Raw genomic sequence first — 23811 nt, 5'->3', positions numbered from 1 at the left:
CGGCACACACAAGCTCGGCGCCAATGATGACGGCGTCGAGCTAGGGGTCCATTTTTAAAAAGAAACTGACAGGGACATAATTATGCAAAAAAAAAAACCAAAAAGGGCAAAAAAAAAAAAAATGGCCGCACCGACCCTCGAGAGTCCAGACGGCCGTATCGTTGGCGCTTGTCGTCTCCCTATCGCCCCGGCTCCTCGCCTCTCCGTGGCCGGCCGGTGCTGATCACTTCTCTGCTCACCGCTCGAATCTGGGCTGTCGCCGAGCCATTCTGATCACCGCTGCTGATCACTTCTCTGCTCAACGGAAAGGAGACAGATTCGTGGTTCGTCAGCGGACGCGGCGGCGACTTCATAGGGTGTTCTCGGCCGCTTCCGGCGCGCAAAGCGGACGCACGGCGTGCGCCCGCCCCCAGGGATGAACTGCTCCAGATTCTACAAAGGTTAGATCTACTGCTGCATCTTCCGAATCCGCGTGCGAATGCACCGCCGAGCTCGATAAGGCCCTGTGGCCGCGCCGGCGCTGTGCCTCGTACGCCTGGCCGCAGGGTCGTTGGTAGGCGCGTACAACCCCGCCGCTATTGCTCGCGGATGGCCCGGTGCGTGGCTCGCTGAGGCAGTGTGAGGCTGCCGAGGGGGCCGGTGGGGAAATCTTGGATCCTGGTCGTTCGGCGACGTGGCGGTATCTATAGAGCTCGGATTCATGGGCTCGTCATCCCAGCACGATTCCATTTCCGCATCAGGTAACTCGGCTCTTGTCAATAAATTAAATTTCCTAGCAAGTGGTTTCGTCATACTTGGATGATAGAATCATTTTGCGTGCTTTTCTCATCTTCTCATTCGCTATCACTACTAGTCTACTACAGTGTTTGTCATAGCAATGGGCGCCAATCTTGCTGTGGGGGTTAGTTTTCAGTAGGACTTAGGAGTCCTTCCTTGGCTTGCAATGAATGAATCGGGCACAGCATTTGAACAAAAGAAGCGATTTGTTACTGTTAGGACTATTTTGGGAACCTCAAATCCCCTTCAGGATTGGAGGAAATTGAGATAGAAATGAACTAATTTCCTCTCCAATCCCCTTCAATCCCGAAGAGGATTTGAGTTTCCAAACTAGCCCTTAATGGGCCATAGGCGGGGATATGCAGGTCGCGGACCAACTTGTAGTTGATGCCCTTAATCTTCCAAACTGAAGATATATGCTCTTCTGCCTAAGTTTTGTTCCTAGTACTCTAGATGAACAGATGCTCCACGCTCTTAGCGAATTGGTTTTTCTACACCAAATGCTGGACTTATGGTCTGCAATCTTAACAGGAAGTTCGGAGCGTGCTGATGGCAGCAGAAGCAGCATTAGCATGTGGACCAAAATTACGAGCACAGACTCGTGGAGATGGTGCCTAGGGTTGATTTACATCGTTGCTGTTGCCAGTATATGGATTGCTGCTAGCTACATCGTGCAGTCTGTTGTGGATGCCGGTGTCTCTCCGTTCTTGATCACCTATATATGCAATTCTCTGTTTGTTGTCTACATTCCCATAGTCGAGGCTGCCCGGTACTTTGAGGATTCTATTGGTGACTTGTGGACAAAGCTGAAATTCAAGGATGCTGAAAGCCTGCAGCAGGCTTCTGACATGGAGAGTGTGAATCTTCTCCAAAGTGGGGGGCATGAGATCAATGTTGCCTCGGATCAATCACAAACAAGGCTGTCTGGAGACGCTTCAGTTCCAGATACATGCTTCCCTGCCCAGGCAGAGCTAACTGTTGTAGATTGCAGCAAAGGGTTGGATGCAAAAGGGCGCTGGACACGTGCTCGTGTGGCCCAAGTGAGCATGCTAATCAGCCCCTTTTGGTTCCTTGCACAGCTTACGTTCAATCTGTCTCTAAGATACACCACTGTCACGGTAAGTGTTACTAAGAAGAACTGAATGATACTTCCATATTTTACTGAGATCTACTTTTCTTTTGTCCTATCACTGTCTGGTCTAAAAAAATATATATGCTTCTGTTTCTGTGAATTTGCAGTCAAACACGATATTGAGTAGCACGTCTAGCCTCTTCACTTTCTTGGTTGCATTAGTTTTTCTTGGAGAGACATTCACATGGTTGAAGCTAATTAGTGTGCTTCTCTGCATGGGAGGTACAATAATTGTCAGCCTGGCTGATTCAAGTAGTTCAGTTAATGCCATTGCTACAAATCCTCCTCTTGGAGATTTCCTATCCATTGTTTCTGCTGGTTTATACGCTGTTTACATCACCTTGATTCGAAAAAAGTTGCCCGATGAGAAAGAAGGTCAAGGACAAGTGAGCATGGCTCAGTTTCTGGGATTCCTGGGACTGTTCAATATGTTGTTTTTCTTTCCTGTTGCGTTGGTGTTGAACTTCGCCAAGCTGGAGCCATTCCACAGGCTCACATGGGAACAAGCTGGTCTTGTTGTTGGAAAAGGTAGGTTTGCTCTCCACTCATGGAAGTTCTATTAATAAAGCTACACGGTGATATGTAGGAATAACCTGTAGAAATGCTGAGGACCCATTAATTAAAATAACACAGTGAGAAATGAACTGCTGCTAATTTACGATTCCGACGTTCTTTGCAGGTTTGATAGACAATGTTTTGAGTGACTACTTGTGGGCGAAAGCGATCCTTCTCACAACAACCACGGTTGCTACAGCTGGCCTCACAATCCAAGTTCCGATTGCTGCCATTGTGGACACACTCACCGGTCATGCTCCTCATCTACTGGACTATGTTGGAGCCGCTGCCGTCCTAGTCGGTTTCGCTGGAATCAACATACCAGCTGGAGAGTCTCCACAGGATGTTCAGCAGGAGCAGGAAACTCCTATTGTTAGCATGGTCGATGACGACCCGGTTCATTTGCCCAGCAGTAACAATGCTACTGATGTTGTCTCATAGACCCTGGAGCCGTGTGATTTATCAACAATGTATAGAGATAGGGAGTTTGGCCAGATGAGTAGTTTCTTTGTACCCCCCCCCCCCCCCCCCCCCTCCCAACACAAGGTGATTTATCAACAATGTATAGAGATAGGGAGTTTGGCCAGATGAGTAGTTTCTTTGTACCCCCCCCCCCCCCCCCCCCCCCCCCCCTCCCAACACAAGGGATCGACATGGACTGAAGCTAGAGTAGCCTACCTAGTTTGTTCAGAGCTTTGAGTAACAAGTGTTATGGGTATTTCATTTTTATCTTGCAATCGTTTACATCTGTGGGAAAAAAACCCAGTTTCCTACGGAAGAGTAAAGTCTGTTTGTGATTCATGGAAGGTGTTGTGTTTATAGAAGGATATAACAAAGTTTCCTGCTGCAATCAACATTTTGTCGTTAGCTTTAACCACCTCTGTAAGTCTGTATAGTTAGACAAGAGAACGAGTAGTCAGTTAGACAGTTTCCTGTCCACTGATGTCATCCTCTGCGGGCAAGGTTAGGGCAAGTACGTACTTGTGCATTTCAAATCTGAGAGCAGCTGCATTGGCAGGAGCCACATGCATGGAAATGGAACCTGTCCTCCATGTTATGTTGAGTTGATCACACGACTCACAATTAGCCTGTATAGGTGGCTGTGTAGATGAGTGTCTTGTTAGCTCGAGTTGGCAATCCACTACCAGTATCTTGAGCTCTTCATAACGCCGCACAATGCAGTCATGTCGTCTTTTTCACCAGGAAGCTTGATCTTCAAATTTTCAGCAACGTCACTCACATGGATAGAAAAAAAAAACATCATTCTCACACTTGGCCTCCCTACCATACCACGGCCAGAGTTGTTTTTTAATTGATGGAATGTTTTCCCTTGTCGCGGTTCCATGATCTACCTGGTGAAGCCCAAGCAGCGCAAATAGGCCCCTAAAAGCCCAAGCATCGCAAATAGGCCCGTAAAAGCCCAAGTAGTGCAAACAGGCCCATAAAAATCTAGGTTTTCTTATGTTCTTAGAGCTCTGAGGCTATAAATAAACACATGACCCTTCATCTCCTTGTTCAGGGTTCCGATTTCCGCCCCACCATCCGCCGCCGCCGACGATGCTTCGTCGTTGCATCCTTCGCAGCCCTTGCACTACGTACTATCGTAGCCCTCTTTTCTTTATAGCTTGTGTTGTCTATTTTGATTTGGTAATTCAGGCCCCGTAGAATGTTTTCTTTTGTTTTATGCATGCAAAGGTCGATTTGGTGATAGGAGCGGTGATGATTTTGTGGACTAGAGTTTCCGATACTACCACGGTAGTATTTGACGACCAAACCCTTGGCTGTCTGAGCTCCTAAATCACAGTCTTCGACCACTTCGCTGTTTATATATATACATGCGAGATCTGCGGTCTTTATTTTCTTCTGCAATGCAATGGTATGATGAGATTACGGGTAATGAAGAACAAGTGAGTTTTCGACTAGAGTCTCTGATGCTGCTACTTTGTTGGCGGTAGTTGAAGACCAAACCCTTGGCTGTCTGAACTCAATCTGAGCATACTACTTGCTGGTTTCATAGTAGTTATAAAAAATATCTTTTGCTGCATGCGTCCATTACCAATTCCGGAGGATTATTTCGTTCCTCACGGTATAATGGCTCGGACGCAACAAGCTATTCTCTTGATGTGTGGTTATATCCTGATTGGTGGCGTTCTTATGCCAATCCGATCTTGGAAAGGCCACATATATTTTTTCATTTGCAAAAATCTGTAAACGTTTTTTTTTCTTAGTTACGTGATCTAAATGATGTGAAACTTTGAAAGGGAAAGCACCCAATCTGATCGGTTGTGGTGTACCATGACACTTCTTTCATATTGAATAGGAAGATCTGATAGATCCATGAAACTTTTTTTTGTTGCTGTGCTCTGTTTAGAGATGTTGATGATGATAACACAAGTAAAATACAGTTATCCCTGTCTGATTCCTTCAAAAGGGTGCTGATTACGTTATTCTGACACATCTGTATTTATTAAAAAAATTGTCGTGTTCCATGCGCATTTTAGTTTCGTTAATTGGAGTAAAAGATGACTGCTTTAAAGTTTCTCTGACCTTGGCCTATGATGACATGATTGTTTCAGAAGAAGCAAATTTTTTGTCTAATCTTGTTGATATTTATCATGAACTAGGACGGTCTGAGGCAAATTTCTGTCTAATTTGTTTTTTGTTTGTCTTTCCCACGAACTCTTTGATTGATTGGATCTTGAGAGCTATGACTTATAAAGCAGTGTTCTTTCCCCATCTTTTGATTCTGATTTGACCATTGTTGGCTGTGTTGGAGGATGATGATATGGTTTTGTCGCCCCAGTCTTAGATCCGGACTTCCGGACCTTTGCTGATTGACATGTTAATTGAATCTGACTCCATTGTCTTAACTATGTTTTTTATCTGTTAGATTCTTTAGGTGACAATTTACAATTGATGCATTTGACTGTTCCAGATATTTGTTGGTGCATTGCAGATGATGATAAATCTGAGGCTTGTTTCTCTACATTCGCAGTTGCCGCCTAAGAGCTTTCGCCTTGCCAGGCTTGAGAGCTAGTGCTGCTAAATCCTTCCTTGGATGTCTGATGCGATTCAAATCCAATTCTTTTGTGCTTTGGTTGTAGAGGGTTCCGTAGGTTTCGGTCTAAAATCGTGTGCTTTGCAAGATCAGCTTCTTGTTTGGACTTCGAAACTGAAACCTGGTCCAGGCAATCGGCAAATCATCCTGCCATCTTGCGATACTGTATCCAAGCCAGCTTAAACTCACCTGGATCTGACGTCCTGATTTTCTGGGCCCTTTCGGCTGGCACATGCCTTCTGCTTCAGCCATTTATGCTTCTCTTTTCTGCTGTTGCTTGAACTGTGTACCTGAATGTTTTACTGCTTACCCTAGCTAAAATTTTCTTGAATGGCTATTTGCTATGGCACACAGCAAAAGCTTATGTTGCAAGGTCATGTTTTGAATTGAAGGCATAACTCTTATTTGAGAATCCTGTATTTTCTTGGCCCCACAAATCAAGCTCCTGTATTAGCTTTATCAGTAAGCGATTGTTTCTAGATATGGATGTAATGGAGCTTCTCCCAAATAGCAAACAAGTTTCGGCTGCATAACTCTTATTTGAGAAGGATGATTTGTTTGGCGTGAGATACTGAAGTCGTGGCTCCCTACCTTTATCAGTAATCAAAGGATGCGCCAAATGCTTGCAGACTCCAGTGAGCAGGACTGCAGTATACACGTACATTGAGGCAGTAATATTAATGTTGATAGAGAGAATTAAATACATCTCTTTGTTTTTGAACTAGAGGTTTATGCCTTGTATACTGGGAGTAAGTATTCTGTTGCTGCAAATAGTACGTACAAAACACCCGACTCGGATATAAAGTGCCGTAGGGTACGGCACTGAGTAGATGAAGAACAGAACTCGGTTACATCCATAATTCGTAGCAATAAAACAGTGCCCCGTTTATTTGTCAGGTTCTCTATTCGTCATAGGAAGCTCCGCCTCGGGCCTAGTAACTACCATTTTGAGCATGATACGAATTGATGGCCATCTTCTTTATATGAATATATTTCTTATATATTCATATAAAGAAGATGGCCATCAATTCGTATCATGCTCAAAATGGTACGTACCAAGTCCGGCCTCGGGCGCCATAGGAAGCTCCGCCTTGCTCGACCCAGGGCTCGGACTCGGGCTCGGCCCCGGAAGACGATGAACTTCGCCTCGCTCGACCCAGGGCTCGGACTCGGGCTCGGCCTCGGAAGATGACGAACTCTGCCTCGCCCGACCACAGGGCTCGGACTCAGCCCTGACCTTAGCCGACGGTCTCCGCTTCGCTCGACCCAGGGGCTCGGACTCGACCTTGGCCTCGGAAGACAGACTCGACCTCGGAGGAGCCTCTGCCTCGTCCAACCCAGGGCTCGGACCGACCACGTCACAAGAGGCGCCATCATTACCCTACCTCAAGCTAACTCAGGCTACGGGGAATAAGACCGGCGTCCCATCTGGCTCGCTCCGGTAAACAAGTAATGATGGCGCCCCGCATGCTCCATGACGACGGTGGCTCTCAGCCCCCTTACGGAAGCAAGGAGACGTCAGCAAGGACTCGACAGCCCCAACAGCTGTCCTTTCGCCAGGCTCCAGCGCTCCTCCGACGGCCACGACACCACACGAACAGGGTGCCAAAACCTCTCCTTCTGCCACGACGGCATGTACTTAGGGCACTAGCTCTTCTCTGCTAGACACGTTAGCACACTGCTACACCTCCCATTGTACACCTGGACCCCCTCCTTACGCCTATAAAAGGAAGGTCTAGGACCCTCTTACATAAGGTTGGCCACGCGGGGAAGGACGGGACGGCGCTCGCGTAAGCCTCTCGCTCCCTCCCGCGTGGACGCTTGTAACCCCCTACTGCAAGCGCACCCGACCTGGGCGCGGGACAAACACGAAGGCCGTGGGTTTCCCCTTTTACGCCTGTCTCCCTCCGGCTTTCTCTCCCCTTCGCGCTCCGTCTCGCGCCGACCCATCTGGGCTGGGGCACGCGGCGACAATTTACTCGTCGGTCCAAGGACCCCCCGGGGTCGAAACGCCGCCAGTTGGCGCGCCAGGTAGGGGCCTGCTGCGTGTTGACGAACAGCTTCCCGTCAAGCTCCAGATGGGCAGTCTCCAGCAACCTTTCCAGTTCGGGACGGTGCTCCGTTTCGAGAGTCTTGAGTTCATGGCCCTCGACGGCAGCTACGACATGATACTCCTTCCCCCGCCGCGCGACAGCGACAATGGCGGCCAACAACCCGCCCGCCGGCGGCGGAATCGACGACGTCTTCCCCACGTGGTGGAAGAACAACATTCGGGTTTATCCCGTCGCCTCCCCCGCCGACGGAGGAGGAGGCGGGGCAACCAAGGCCAAGCAGGAGGCGGCACCTCGTCGGATGTCGAGTGAGTCGACGGCGCCGGCGCCCCAACGGGGGACACGTCGGGCATCGACTTCGCGTCTGAGACGAAGACGAGTGCCATCCCCCCGCAACACGCCAACTCCAAGCGGACGGACGACGCCAGCACGCTCGCAAAAGACTTGCTGGGCGTCGCCCTCGTACCTGAGACGACGGTGCAGTCTGCACCTGACGTGACTTCGTCACCGCCCGTCGACCAAGAGGTACCGACCGATTCCCATCTCGTGCCTTTTGGATTCAGCCTCGACCCACCAAGCGACTTCGCTTCGGTGGATGCTTTCATAGAGGCGAGTCCAAACCCTCTGGGGTACGGTATGCAGTCACCCTGGGACCGACTGGCAGCCGTCTTGACCTGCTGGCCCTCGGGTTTCGAGGAAGATGACGAGCCCGACTTTTGTTGGGATTTCTCCGGACTTGGCAACCCCAGTGCCATGCAGGACTTCATGACCGCATGCGACTACTGCCTTTCCGACTGTTCCGACGGTAGCCACAGCCTCGGCGACGAGGTCTGTGGCCTAAGTCGTGAATGTTTCCACGTCGATCTAGGGGATCCCGGCGAAGGCAACCATCTTGGTATACCGGAGAACGGTGATCCCCCTAGGCCTGCGCCTCGCGTTGACATCCTACGGGAGCTAGCTGTTCCGCGAGATGCAGGCCAGGCTCGACGAGGGAGCAGGAACACTTGAGCCGTTCGGCTGGGACATCGGGCAGGAATGGGCAGGCCAACCTCCGGCCGGAGAAGCGCGTCATCTACCCCAGGGCATCCAGCACCGCATCGCCGATGATGTCAGGGCAAGGCCGCCACCGGCTTCCAGTGGGGTCGGTCAGAACCTGGCTGCAGCGGCAATACTTCTCCGCGCGATGCCGGAGCCATCAACCACCGAGGGGCGGCGTATCCAGGAAGAGCTCAAGAATCTTCTGGAGGATGCCGCGGTCCGACGGGCCGAAAGCTCTGCCTCCCGAAGGCAGGGGTACCCCTCGGAGCATCGCGCCGCAACTTCCCGATTCATGCGGGAAGCCTCGGTCCACACCGGGCGCACGCGCAACACAGCGCCTGCGGCCCCGGGTCGCCTTGGCAACGAGCACCATCACCGCAACCGTCGAGCCCACCTCGACGAGAAGGTGCGGCGAGGCTACCACCCCAGGCGTGGGGGACGCTACGACAGCGGGGAGGATCGGAGTCCCTCGCCCGAACCACCCGGTCCGCAGGCTTTCAGCCGAGCCATACGACGGGCGCCGTTCCCGACCCGGTTCCGAACCCCGACTACTATCACAAAGTACTCGGGGGAGACGAGACCGGAACTGTGGCTCGTGGACTACCGGCTGGCCTGCCACCTAGGTGGAACGGACGATGACAACCTCATCATCCGCAACCTCCCCCTATTCCTCTCCGACACCGCTCGAGCCTGGCTGGAGCATTTGCCTCCGGGGCAGATCTCCAACTGGGACGACCTGGTCCAAGCCTTCGCCGGCAACTTCCAGGGCACGTACGTGCGCCCTGGGAACTCCTGGGATCTCCGAAGCTGCCGCCAGCAGCCGGGAGAGTCTCTTCGGGACTACATCCGGCGATTCTCGAAGCAGCGCACCGAGCTGCCCAACGTCACCGACTCGGATGTCATCGGCGCGTTCCTCGCCGGCACCACCTGCCGCGACCTGGTGAGCAAGCTGGGTCGCAAGACCCCCACCAGGGCAAGCGAGCTGATGGACATCGCCACCAAGTTCGCCTCCGGCCAGGAGGCGGTTGAGGCCATCTTCCGGAAGGATAAGCAGCCCCAAGGCCGCCAGCCGGAGGATGTCCCCAAGGCGTCCACTCAGCGCGGCACCAAGAAGAAAGGCAAGAAGTCGCAAGCGAAACGCGCCGCCACCTACGCGGACCTTGTCGCCGCCGCCGAGTACAAGAACCCTCGGAAACCTCCCAGAGGTGCCAACCTCTTCGACAAAATGCTCAAGGAGCCGTGCCCCTATCATCAGGGGCCCGTCAAGCACACCCTTGAGGAGTACGCCATGCTTCGGCGCCACTTTCACAAGGCCGGGCCACCTGCGGAAGGTGGCAGGGCCAGCGACGACGATAAGAAGGAGGATCACAAGGCAGGAGAGTTCCCCGAGGTCCACGATTGCTTCATGATCTACGGTGGGCAAGTATCGAACACCTCGGCTCGGCACCGCAAACAAGAGCGTCAGGAGGTCTGCTCGATAAAGGTGGCGGCGCCAGTCTACCTAGACTGGTCCGACAAGCCCACCACCTTCGACCAGGGCGACCATCCCGACCGCGTGCCGAGCCCGGGGAAATACCCGCTCGTTGTCGACCCCGTCATCGGCAACGTCAGGCTCACCAAGGTCCTCATGGACGGAGGCAGTAGCCTCAACATCATCTACGCCGAGACCCTCGGGCACCTGCGGATCGATCTATCCTTGGTCCGGGCAGGCGCTGCGCCTTTTCACGGGATCATCCCCAGAAAACGCGTCTAGCCCCTCGGACAACTCGATCTACCCGTATGCTTTGGGACACCCTCCAACTTCCGAAGGGAGACCCTCACGTTCGAGGTGGTCGGGTTTCGAGGAACCTACCACGCAGTGCTGGGGAGGTCATGCTACGCCAAGTTCATGGCCGTCCCCAACTACACCTACCTCAAGCTCAAGATGCCAGGCCCCAACGGGGTCATCACCGTCGGCCCCACGTACCGACACACGTACGAATGCGACGTGGAGTGCGTGGAGTACACCAAGGCCCTCGCCGAATCTGAGGCCCTCATCGCCGACCTGGAGAGCCTCTCTAAGGAGGTGCCAGACGTGAAGCGCCACACCGACAACTTCGAGCCAGCGGAGACGGTTAAGTCCGTCCCTCTCGACCCCAGCAACGACGCCTCCAAGCAGATCCGGATCGGCTCCGAGCTCGACCCCAAATAGGAAGCGGTGCTCGTCGACTTTCTCCACGCAAACGCTGACATTTTCGCGTGGAGTCCCTCGGACATGCCCGGCATACCGAGGGATGTCGCCGAGCACTCGCTGGATATCCGAGCTGGGGCCCGACCCGTGAAGCAGCCTCTGCGCCGATTCGACGAGGAAAAGCGCAGAGCCATAGGCGAGGAGATCCACAAGCTAATGGCGACAGGGTTCATCAAAGAGGTATTCCATCCTGAATGGCTTGCCAACCCTGTGCTTGTGAGAAAGAAAGGAGGGAAATGGCGGATGTGTGTAGACTACACTGGTCTAAACAAAGCATGTCCAAAAGTTCCCTACCCTCTGCCTCGCATCGATCAAATCGTGGATTCCACTGCTGGATGCGAAACCCTATCTTTCCTCGATGCCTACTCAGGGTATCACCAAATCAGGATGAAAGAGTCCGACCAGCTCGCGACTTCTTTCATCACACCTTTCGGCATGTACTGCTATGTTACCATGCCGTTTGGTTTGAGGAATGCGGGTGCGACATACCAAAGGTGCATGAACCATGTGTTCGGCGAACACATTGGTCGAACGGTCGAGGCCTACGTCGATGACATCATAGTCAAGACGAGGAAAGCCTCCGACCTCCTTTCCGACCTTGAAGTGACATTCCGATGTCTCAAGGCGAAAGGCGTAAAACTCAATCCTGAGAAGTGTGTCTTCGGGGTCCCCCGAGGCATGCTCTTGGGGTTCATCGTCTCCGAGCGGGGCATCGAGGCCAACCCGGAGAAAATCGCGGCCATCACCAACATGGGGCCCATCAAGGACTTGAAAGGCGTACAGAGGGTCACAGGATGCCTTGCGGCTCTGAGCCGTTTCATCTCGTGCCTCGGCGAAAGAGGCCTGCCTCTGTACCGCCTCTTAAGGAAGGCCGAGTGCTTCACTTGGACCCCTGAGGCCGAGGAAGCCCTCGGGAACCTGAAGGCGCTCCTCACGAACGCGCCCATCTTGGTGCCTCCCGCCGCCGGAGAAGCCCTCTTGATCTACGTCGCCGCTACCACTCAGGTGGTTAGCGCCACGATTGTGGTTGAGAGACGACTAGAGGGGCATGCATTGCCCGTCCAGAGGCCAGTCTACTTCATCAGTGAGGTACTGTCCGAGACCAAGATCCGCTACCCACAAATTCAGAAGCTGTTGTACGCGGTGATCCTGACGCGGCGGAAGTTGCGACACTACTTCGAGTCTCATCCGGTAACTGTGGTGTCATCCTTCCCCCTGGGGGAGATCATCCAGTGCCGAGAGGCCTCAGGTAGAATTGCAAACTGGGCGGTGGAAATCATGGGCGAGACGATCTCGTTCGCCCCTCGGAAGGCCATCAAGTCCCAGGTCTAGGCGGACTTCGTGGCTGAATGGGTCGACACCCAGCTCCCAACAGCTCCGATCCAACCGGAACTCTGGACCATGTTTTTCGACGGGTCGCTGATGAAGACAGGAGCAGGCGCGGGCCTGCTCTTCATCTCGCCCCTCGGGAAGCACCTACGCTACGTGCTACGCCTCCACTTCCCGGCGTCCAACAATGTGGCCGAGTACGAGGCTCTGGTCAATGGGTTACGCATCGCCATCGAGCTAGGGGTCCGACGCCTCGACGCTCGCGGTGACTCGTAGCTCGTCATCGACCAAGTCATGAAGAACTCCCACTGCCGCGACCCGAAGATGGAAGCCTACTGCGATGAGGTTCGGCGCCTGGAGGACAAGTTCTACGGGCTCGAGCTCAACCACATCGCCCGACGGTACAACGAGACTGCGGACGAGCTGGCCAAGATAGCCACGGGGCGAACAACGGTTCCCCCGGACGTCTTCTCCCGAGACCTGCATCAACCCTCCGTCAAGACCGACGACACGCCCGAGCCCGAGAAGGCCTCAGCCCAGCCCGAGGCACCCTCGACTCAGCCCGAGGCACCCACGGCTCAGCCCGAGGCACCCCCGGCCCCCGAAGGTGAGGCACTGCGCGTCGAGGAGGAGCAGAGCGGGGTCACGCCTAATTGAAACTGGCAGACCCCGTACCTGCAATATCTCCACTGAGGAGAGCTACCCCTCGACCGAGCCGAAGCTCGGCGGTTGGCGCGGCGCGCCAAGTCGTTCGTCTTGCTGGGAGACGGGAAGGAGCTCTACCACCGCAGCCCCTCGGGCATCCTCCAGCGATGCATTTCCATCGCCGAAGGCCAGGAGCTCTTACAAGAGATACACTCGGGGGCTAGCGGTCATCACGCAGCGCCTCGAGCCCTTGTTGGAAACGCCTTCCGACAAGGTTTCTACTGGCCGACCGCGGTGGCCGACGCCACTAGAATTGTCCGCACCTACCAAGGGTGTCAATTCTATGCGAGGCAGACGCACTTGCCCGCTTAGGCCCTGCAGACGATACCTATCACCTAGTCGTATGCTGTGTGGGGGCTGGACCTCGTCGGCCCCTTGCAGAAGGCACCCGGGGGCTACACGCACCTGCTGGTTGCCATCGACAAATTCTCCAAGTGGGTCGAGGTCCGACCTCTAAACAGCATCAGGTCCGAACAGGCGGTGGCGTTCTTCACCAACATCATCCATCGCTTTGGGGTCCCGAACTCCATCATCACCGACAATGGCACCCAGTCACCGGCAGAAAGTTCCTGGACTTCTGCGAGGATCACCACATCCGGGTGGACTGGGCCGCCATGGCTCACCCCATGACGAATGGGCAAGTAGAGCATGCCAACGACATGATTCTGCAAGGACTCAAGCCACGGATCTACAACGACCTCAACAAGTTCGGCAAGCGATGGATGAGGGAGCTCCCCTCGGTGGTCTGGAGTCTGAGGACGACGCCGAGCTGAGCCACGGGCTTCACACCGTTCTTTCTAGTCTATGGGGCCGAGGCCATCTTGCCCACAGACTTAGAATACGGTTCCCCGAGGACGAGGGCCTACGACGATCAAAGCAATCGAGCTAACCGAGAAGACTCACTGGACCAGCTGGAAGAGGCTCGGGACATGACCTTACTACACTCGGCGCGGTATCAGCAGTCCCTGCGACGCTACCATGCCCGAGGGGTTCGATCCCGAGACCTCCAGGTGGGCGACTTGGTGCTTCGGCTGCGACAAGACGCCCGAGGGCGGCACAAGCTCACGCCTCCCTGGGAAGGGCCGTTCGTCATCGCCAAAGTTCTGAAGCCCGGGACGTACAAGCTGGCCAACAGTCAAGGCGAGGTCTACAGCAACGCTTGGAACATCCGACAGCTACGTCGCTTCTACCCTTAAGATGCTTTCAAGTCGTTCATACATCTCGTTCACACATGAAGTCTAACAATCAAGGAAGGGTCAGCCTTGCCTCGGCAAAGCCCGACCCTCCCTCAGGGGCTAGAAGGGGGGAACCCCCTCTGCGTCAAAATTTTCCTCGGAAAAGATCCTTTTTGCCAGAATGTCTTTCGTGCTTTTCGACTACTTCGAAAGTGGGATCCCGAAAACGACGGAGTACACGTAAGCAGCCAAGGCTGACCGAGTCGAGGGACTCCTATGCCTCCGAGATACGGATACCTCACTCATCACCTTCTGCGATAAATAACTCACGTTCGGATAAGTGATTCCGCGGACCGAACAAGTCTTCACGCTCGAAAACTCTTCTGCCGAAACGATTTTTCGGGCCTTCTCGACTACATCGATAGCAGAATCCTACGGACGAGTAAGAGTACGCGTAAGCGGCAAGGCCGACCGAGCCGAGGGACTCCTACGCCTCCGGGATACGGATACCTCACTCATCACCTTCCGTGAAAAGTAACTCTCGCTCGGACAAACAATTCTGTTACCGACAAATAAGTCCAGATACTCGAAACAAGAGGAAAAGAAACGCAGCTTTACAATGCGATGACAGTGTGTTTGGGCCTCGGCGGCCGCAGAAAACATATGCACACTACAAGGTAAATCGATCCTGCAGGCTCGGACCTTGACGGAGGGGGAGCAGCAGCACCCTCGGCATCAACTACACCTTCGGCAAAGTCCGACCGAGCCTCGGACGACAACGCGGTCGGAGGATCTCCACTCCGAAGGACGACAGCAGCGCCGCGCCTGGGCCATCGCCGCCAGGGTCTTCTCCAGGAATCCGGCCCGAGCAGACGGCTCGGCCGGCCACCTCGAAGCCTCAGCCAGCTGTCCCCCGAGGACATCAGCCCGGTTTGTGGCCTCGGCAACTCGACTCCGGCGCTGGTCCCGCCAGTGGACGGCCCGGACAGGCTCCGGCCGATGAAGTCTTCTTTTCGAGCCAACTTTGCCTCTGTCCACACTGACACCGCTGCCTCCGGCTTCGGCTCATCGAAGAGCGGCCGAAGGATCCTTTGACTAAGCAAGAGAAGCCTCGGGCGGCAAGGCCGATTGAGCCGAGGGATTCCTACGCCTCCGGGATACAGATACCTCACTCGTCACCTTCGCACGAGGCAACTCACACTTGGTTGAGCGGTTCAGTTAGCCGACAGGCGAGTCCTGGTGCTCGAAATAAGGAAAAGACATGACTCCGTGCCGAAGATACATACATGTTCAGGCCCCGACAGCCACAATGAACAGACACCGGCACTCAAGGTGCCATTACAAACGGAACTCCGGTTCCACCTCCGCGGGTACGAACAACCCCCCACATTGGAGGGCCCGCGGGGCGACAAGGCTCCAGGTCGCCCACCGCCGCCCGCTCCAGCAGCAGCAACAACGACCTCCGCTCCGGGTGGCCGAACTGCAGCAGCGATGGCCTCAGGGCGGACGCCGCTGCAACAATGCCCTCGCCCACGTCTCCGCCCGAGGGGCGAGGACAAGCTATCAACGCCAAAGAGCCGGAGGCCCAGAGCGCGGATGGTGGCGGTGATCCCATCGGCGACGAGGACTTCTTCAGCCGCCACCACCTCGGCACCGACGATGGAAGCCGTCTGCCCACCGGCAGATCCCCACTCGGATCCTCCCGGACGAGCGGAGCACCGACCTCCACGCAGAGGCACCGTACCGGGGCAAAGGCAGGACAGCCCCAGAACACGAACGCCGCCCTAGCAGCGCGCGACGTCTTGGGCGGTCCTCCGGTGCGGTCGGCGCGACAACCGCTCTTGCGGTAGGAGGGGGCACCGAGAGCCGAGCCAGGGCCAGCTGAGCCAGCGAGCCCAACGCGCTAAAGCTGACGACGCTCTCCGCCGATCAGCCCCGCGTTGTCGAAGTCCGACCCTCCCGCTAGGCCGGTGAGCGCCCTCTCCCTCGAATGCTGAGGGAGAAGGTGACCCACGAACCCACGCGGGAGATAGAGCTCCGGCTCAGCCCGGCCTCCGCCCCAGCAAGGATGATGAAGATCCTTGAAGCTGAGGGCGGGACCAAGATCGCAGCCCGGCTCACTTCTCCCCACCACCGAACTGGTGGTCACCGTCTTGGGTGACCGCCGGCGAGGGGATGCGGTCGGGCTGCCTGATGAAAATCCTTGAAGCCGAACGATGGCTGAAAGGTACCAACTTCCGCGAAGTTGCGTTCCCCCAACGATAAGGCGGAAGAACTGCGAGTGTTCCCCATCCGGGGGCTCGGAAGGTGGAAAGACACATTGCATAAGGGGAGCGCGAAGACATGGTTGCCTTTCAAGGGGGTCGCCCTCCTTTTAAAGGCAACTCTCCCCACTTGCGTCCTCAGCCATCGCAGGCTGAGTCTTCTCCAACACGCTCTAAGGTCCTCCCCCTACGACAAGGGGGCTGGGTCCCACGCGTCATGCAAGCTGGCCCAAGGCAGAAGAAGCCAAACCGCCGCGCGCGGTGCACTCAACTGCCCAGCGGTTACGAGCATTCCTCCACTTTCGCCCAGACTAGTGGGTGAAAGGGCGGACCGCCATGCAGGCGGCATGCAACCGCACCAAGGGGGCGCACCCTTTCGACTTCAACGCGTCCAGCATGGAGGCCCAGGCCCACACGTCATGTAACCGGCGCGCCGGTTGCTACGTGCAAGAAACTGCACCGCCACTCGCGCCACTACCGTGCCTCCTTGACTGTGGAACCAGAACCGCGACTCGAGGCAACCCTGCGCACGACCCAACAGTGCCAACCAGGCACATCGGTCACGGGTCAGTCAGCCGCGGGAGAAGGCGTGACAGTCGATACGGCCAGAAATGGGCCGGCAGTAATGGCGGTGGCAGGCGGGCGGAAGCAGCGGTCAAGTCGTCAGCCAAGCTCACGTCCCCTCCTGGGTCAGGGAGAGAACCCTCTCCCACGACGTGAAGATGGCGCGCCCGTGTTCCGTTCCTCGAACGGCTCGCGCACGCGCGACGGCTGCCCCGCGAACCACTCGTCCCGTCGCATTAACTCTGCGGCAGGACAGGCGGCGCCTTTGGCAGGCAAAGCAGGCGACGCTTCACCTCCGCCATAATGATCACGTCAAAAACGGTGCGCCACGTCATTCGATTTCGTATCCTTTTCCTTTTCCTATTTCTCTCTCTTACAACAGGGACCGGGAAAGGGGATACCCCGAAAGGGATCCTTCTCCGCGAAGGAAATGGGCCCCGAGCCCCCCTACTGATCAGAGGTTCGAAGGCTGGCCCCTCGGAGGGGTTCAACAGCCGCCTCAGAGCGCTCGGGCTCCGCGCCCGCTACTGGTCAGAGGTTCGAAGGCCGGCCCCTCGGAAGGGTTCAACGGCCGCCTCAGGCCACTCGGGCTCCACGCCCACTACTGATCAGGGGTTCGTAGGCTGGCCCTCGAAGGGTTCACAGCCGCCTCAGACGCAGAGCGAGGGATGACCCTGGGTACGTTCGATACATAACCAATGCTCGGGCTACGCTCCCGAGGTACCCTAGGACATTTCCGAGACCAACGGGAACGATTTTGTAATGGAATCCCATCAGAGGGAGGCATCGAGCCCTCGGACCCCGTCAAAAGGGGACCGGGTCCGGCAAATCACCCGCAGGTACTTTTGGAGCGCGCCTCCGGGCCTCTAGCCGACCCCTAACAAATGGGGCACGGGCGTCCACTCGGATTACCCGTTAGCAGCTCACTGGAGACACCATGTTCGGCGCCCTCCGATGGCAACATGGCGCTTTTCCCCCCCTCCTCCTTGCCAAAAGGCGACACAGGGGCGTATGTAAAAAAGTCGAGTATGTCCCTGACCGTCCTCTCGCTCTGTGCGGGGGCTCGGGGGCTGCTCTCGCAAACCCGGCTCCGGCCGAACCATTGACACCGTCAACATACCAGCCCGAGAACTTGGGACCCGACCGTGCACCCGTGCTACGACCAGCTCGCATGAGGGAACAACCAGACCGACCGAAGCATCACGAAACACATTAAGACCTCGAAGGAGTCAAACCACTCCTCTGAGGCCTCGGGGGCTACACCCGGCGGGTGCGCTCGCGCGCACCCACCGAAACAAAACGCAACCGAGAAAGGCCGATCCCCTTGCAAAAAAGTGCGACAAAAGCGTCCAAGCGAGTATTAAAACTCCCTTCAAGGCTCGGGGGCTACTGTCGGGGACCATAATTAGGGGTACCCCCAATACTCCTAATCTCAGCTGGTAACCCCTATCAGCACAAAGCTGCAAAGGCCTAATGGGTGCGATTAAGTCAAGGCTCGGTCCACTCAAGGGACACGATCTCGCCTCGCTCGAGCCCAGCCTCGGGCAAGGGCAGCCGACCCCGAAGGATTCACGTCTCGCCCGAGGGCCCCCTCAAGCAATGGACACACCTTCGGCTCGCCCAAGGCCCAGTCTTCGCCAAGAAGCAACCTTGGCCAAATCACCACGACGACCGACCGTATCGCAGGAGCATTTAATGCAAAGATGGCCTGACACCTTATCTTGACGCGCGCCCTTCAGTCGACTGAGCCGAAGTGACCGCAGTCACTTCGCCGCTCCACTGACCAGTCTGACAAGAAGACAGCGCCGCGCGCGTCGCTCCGACTGCTGTGCCACTCGACAGAGTGAGGCTGACAGCGGCCAAGTCCGGCCTCGGGCGCCATAGGAAGCTCCGCCTCGCCCGACCCAGGGCTCGGACTCGGGCTCGGCCCCGGAAGACGACGAACTCCGCCTCGCCCGACCCAGGGCTCGGACTCGGTGTGAATCATCTAGGCCCCTTTGGTAATGTTTTGGTAATTAATGACAACTGTTTGTGGACTAATGATTCTTGGAGAAATAAGAATGCAGGGTTGGACCACATAGAACAGGAAATGTTGAAGAATCATACGCATTGGTTGTGGATCGGTTGAGGGGAAAGGTATTATATAGGTTTCATTTTTGCCGGTCTTAAGGAGTTTAGAGAAGATACCTGACCGGATTAGTAGGCTAGATAGCCGTACTATTAAGAGGGGTCAATGACTTAGATCTGTGTAAAACTTAGTGCCTCATAGAGCATCAAGTAGTTGCATTTGCATGAGGACTAACAGCGCTTCACTTTTCGCGAGTCAAAAGTTCTTTCAAAAGCATGTTTGAAAAATTGCGAAGTCATGGACGCGCGGACTGTCCGGGCCTTAGGGGCGGACCGTCCGCGATCCACCAGAGGGGTCCGAAGTCTGACCATTTGTATTGACACTGTGTTCTTTTGCACTGCGGACCGTCCGGGCCTTAGGGCCGGACCGTCCGCAGTCATGACCAGAGGAGGGTGACTTCGGGCCAGTCCCTGAATTATAGGCGGACGGTCCGCCTGTGAGGGGCGGACGGTCCGCAAGTGTCAAAATCGTTTTTGGACAGGGACTGTGTGTTTTTATAGATTTGTACTACGGACTGTCCGGGGGACCAGTCCGGACAGTACTGTCTCAGGTCTCGGACCGTCCGGGATTTATAGCCGGACGGTCCGCGTGTGTTAACTTCTTTTTATCCGAGGCTCGGGTGTTTGAATCTGCCAGGTCGCGGACGGTCCGGCCTTGAAGGGCGGACTGTCCGGACCCACCTTTTGAGTCAGCTCTGACATGTTTCAAACGGTCATTATAGCCGTTATATGTACAGCGGACCGTCCGGCCCTAGGGCGCGGACGGTCCGCGTGTGCGCAGAACTGCCCCCTCTTGCACATAACAGTTGGTTTTAGATGGGGGACTATAAATAGAAGGGTAGCTCGTGTGAGAGAGCTCTCTTGGCCATTCCTTGCACACATTGAGCTCATTTGTGATCCTCCAACTCACTCTCTCACACTCTTTGCTTGAGATTGCATTCTAGTGAGAGATTGAGGGCTCCTAGTGCATTTGCATCATTTGGTGATTCTTGAGGCACTAGGTGGTACACCGAGCAAGCGTCGTTGGCTTGTTACTCTTGGAGGTTGCCGCCTCCTAGACGGCTCGGGTGATTGTCTCCGTCGAGCTCTCCAAGAAGATTGTGGAGAAGCCGCGGTGTGGATTGTGAGGGGTTCGCGCCTACCTCGCCGGAGCGGCAAAGGTGACATTAGTGGAATCGAGGTATTGAGTGATTTCTTGTCCACTTGGCTCAAAGATCAAGTAGTGTCTTGATAGAGGAGCAAGTGAGAGCTTGAAGTCCACCTCAACGTGGATTAGGGGTGATCGGCAAATCACCGATACCACGGGATAAATTTCGGTGTCTATTCCTTCTAGCATTACTTATTGCCTAGCAAATTGATTAGTGATTTGCTTATTGTTCTTCAAGTATTCAATCTCCGTAGTTGTTTTTCATACATTGTTTACTTATTGACACTAGATAATTTATTCCTCTTGTTGTATTGATTAAATTTATTTAGTATTGTTGATTTTAGTCAAAACCGTCTATTCACCCCCCCTCTAGCCGGTGTCCTAGATCCTACAAGTGCTATCAGAGCTGAGGACTCCATTGTTTGTGGATCTAATCATCCCGGAGTGGGACAAAATGACTAGTAACAACAATGTGCACATTGGGAAGCCACCGCACTTTGATGGAAACAATTATGATTATTGGAAAATAAGAATGTCAATGCATCTTAGAGCAATGGGTGGAAAAATTTGGCCAATTGTTAGGGATGGATTTGTTGTATTGAAGGAAGATGAACCATCCGTTAGTGATAATGAGAATATCCTCACAAATGATCAAGCCATGAATGTCTTTTATGATGCTCTTGATATAAATGAGTTCAATCGTATCAAGAATCTCACAACCGCTCATGAGATTTGGATAAAACTAATGGAAATTCATGAAGGAACTACAATTGTGAAGAGTGCCAAACTATATGTGTGCAAAGGGAAGTTTGAGCAATTTATTATGAAAGAAGATGAGAGTGTATCCGATATGTTCAATCGGTTGAATGAGATAGTAAATGAACTCAAAGGACATGGTTTTAATGTACCGGATGTGGATTTCACACACAAGTTCCTTAGATCTCTTCCGGAGAAATATGAGACTATTGTGACAATGCTAGTAAGGAGTGATCTATCTACAACTTCTCCAACCGAAGTATTGGGAGAAATTCTCACTCAAGATATATTTAAGAAGTCACAAGCCGATGCTTTAAGTTTGGCAAAGAAGGTGAAAAATGAATCTATTGCTCTCAAAGCCAAGGCCTCAAAGGAAATTGAAAAAGAAGATAGCAATGATGAAGAAAATGAAAGTGAGAGTGATGGTGACATGGCTTTATTTGTAAGGAAATTCAATAAATTCATGAAGATGAAAAGAGGTCAACCTAGAAGAGGTCAAACATCTAGAAGAAATGCTTTCAATGATAGAAAATGTTTTGAGTGTGGAGAACCCGGTCACATTGCCATGAATTGCCCAAGCAAGAAGAAGAAGGGCAAAGATGAAAGTGACAAGAAGAAAAAGAAATACTATAACAAGAAGAAAGATGGCAAAGCCTACTTGGTTGAATGGGACTCGGATGATAGCTCGGATGATGATGATGATGACACCTCATCCAAGCTTAATGCCGGAATTGCCATCAAGGAAGCCCCCTCACTCTTCTCATCCCCCCATTGTCTCATGGCAAAGGGAGATGCTAAGGTAAAAATCATCACCAATTTAAATGATATAAAAGATGATGATGATATCGATGATGTTGATGATGATGGCTATTCATATGATGATCTTGTTAGAATGTTAGGTGAGGCCGATGACTACATGCACAAAGAAAAAGAAAAATTTAAGACCTTGAGGGAATTGTATAAAAACCTCCAAGCGTCTTTTGAGGAGCTCAAGACCTCTCACAATGACCTCAAAGAAAATTGTGAGAAGCTTGCGGATGCTCAAAAATCATCTATTGTGCATGAAGTTGAGGTGGTCACTAAGGATGTTGGAGTCACTTGTGACTTACTTGATAGTCTTACAAGTGAACCACTACCTACTAACTCTATTTGTGATAAATGCAAAATTTCTCTCAATGATAACATTGCTCTTGATGAATCAAAAATTATTGTTGAGAATGAAGTGTTAGTAGATAGAATAAATACTCTAACTCATGACCTAGAAAAGGCATATGGTGGTAAGACTAAATTGGATTTCATATTGGGAAGTCAACGATGCTCTCTTAACCGTGAAGGTCTTGGATATGTTCCCAAGAAAGGAAAGAATGCTTTTGTAAAGCAAAAGACATTGTTTGTGAAAGAATGTGACAAAGTGTGTCACAAGTGTCACAAAAAGGGACATGTTAAGAAAAATTGTCCCAAGTTCAAATATGTATCCTCCACTTGTTTTGAGCATTGTTATGTTCTTTCTCATAATGCAAAAGGTGTTCATGCTAAATTTGTTGGTACTTCAATTGTTGGAAACAAAAGGAAAGCTATTTGGGTACTAAAGACCTTGGTCACTAACATCCAAGGACCCAAGCAAGTTTGGGTACCTAAAAGAGATTGATTTCCTTTTGTAGGTAAACTACAAGGCGGGAGGGAATCATTGGGTGTTGGATAGTGGATGTACTCAACACATGACCGGGGATATGAAGATGTTTACCCAAATGAGTGAGGAAGATTGCTCAAATTATGATAGTATCACATTTGGAGATAATCGTAAAGGAAAGGTTAAATGTTTGGGTAAAATTGCTACCTCAAATGATCATTCTATATCAAATGTGCTATTGGTTGAGTCTTTGAATTTTAATTTACTTTCCGTAGCTCAATTATGTGATTTAGGATTTTGTTGCAATTTCACGGTTGAAGATGTTATTATCTCTAGTGTTGATGGTAGCAATCTTAAGTTTAAAGGTTTTAGACATGAAAATCTTTATCTTGTTGATTTCTCATCTAATGAGGCAAAGCTCACAACTTGCCTATTTTCAAAAGCTTCACTAGGATGGTTATGGCATAGAAGACTTGGTCATGTTGGGATGAAGCAACTCAGTCGGTTAACCAAGCATGACTTAGTTCGAGGCTTAAAAGATGTGAAGTTTGAAAAGAACAAATTGTGTAGCTCTTGTCAAGCCGGTAAGCAAGTGGCAAATACTCATCCAAATAAAAGTCAAATGTCCACTCATCGACCTTTGGAATTACTTCACATGGATTTATTTGGGCCCACATCTTTTGTAAGTATTGGTGGTAATTCTTATTGTCTTGTGATTGTGGATGACTATTCAAGATTTACTTGGGTTTATTTTCTACGAGACAAATCCAATGTGTTTGAAACATTCAAGTCATTTGCTATATTGGCTCAAAATCAATTTGATTTCGACATCAAAAAGGTTAGAAGTGATAATGGGTCAGAATTCAAAAATGCAAGAATTGATCAATATTGTGATGACAAGGGTATCAAACATGAATTCTCTTCCAAATATACCCCGGAACAAAACGGTATTGTTGAAAGAAAGAATAGAACTCTTATTGACATGGCTAGGTCTATGTTAGCAGAATATAGTATATCGGATTCTTATTGGGCCGAGGCAATAAATACCGCTTGTCATTCATCAAATAGACTATATTGTCACAAGCTCTTGAAGAAAACTCCATATGAATTGCTCATTGGTAGAAAGCCAAATATCTCATATTTTAGAGTATTCGGTTGCAAATGTTATATTTTGAGAAAGGGGAGCCGACTTTCTAAATTTGAGAAGAAATGTGATGAGGGTTTTCTTCTTGGATATTCATCAAATAGTAAGGCTTATAGAGTCTTCAACAAA

At 52.6% G+C, this 23811-nt stretch overlaps 1 protein-coding gene and 1 long non-coding RNA gene across 3 annotated transcripts; both read left to right on the top strand.

Moving 5' to 3' along the window:
* Positions 1–106: 106 nt before the first annotated feature.
* LOC103629629 (uncharacterized vacuolar membrane protein YML018C) lies at positions 107–3265 on the top strand. 2 transcript variants are annotated; one of them, XM_020539316.3, is made up of 5 exons: positions 107–740; positions 1309–1895; positions 2017–2437; positions 2589–2918; positions 3011–3265. In XM_020539316.3, the coding sequence occupies exons 1-4, from the start codon at positions 701–703 to the stop codon at positions 2903–2905; spliced, it is 1365 nt and encodes a 454-aa protein (XP_020394905.1). In that variant the 5' UTR covers positions 107–700; the 3' UTR covers positions 2906–2918; positions 3011–3265. The 2 variants fall into 2 exon arrangements, with proteins under 2 accessions (XP_020394905.1, XP_020394904.1); XM_020539315.2 differs by having other exon boundaries at positions 2589–3265.
* Positions 3266–3977: 712 nt separating this feature from the next.
* Positions 3978–6414, top strand: LOC100216681 (uncharacterized). The gene has a single exon (NR_147031.1). It is a non-coding gene; the product is annotated as an uncharacterized lncRNA (long non-coding RNA).
* Positions 6415–23811: the final 17397 nt, after the last annotated feature.

This window comes from Zea mays, chromosome 6 (genome assembly GCF_902167145.1).
Source record: "Zea mays cultivar B73 chromosome 6, Zm-B73-REFERENCE-NAM-5.0, whole genome shotgun sequence".
Taxonomy (NCBI): Eukaryota; Viridiplantae; Streptophyta; class Magnoliopsida; order Poales; family Poaceae; genus Zea; species Zea mays.
Note: the sequence above shows the minus strand (reverse complement) of the source record. Positions and strands in the feature narration are given on the sequence as shown.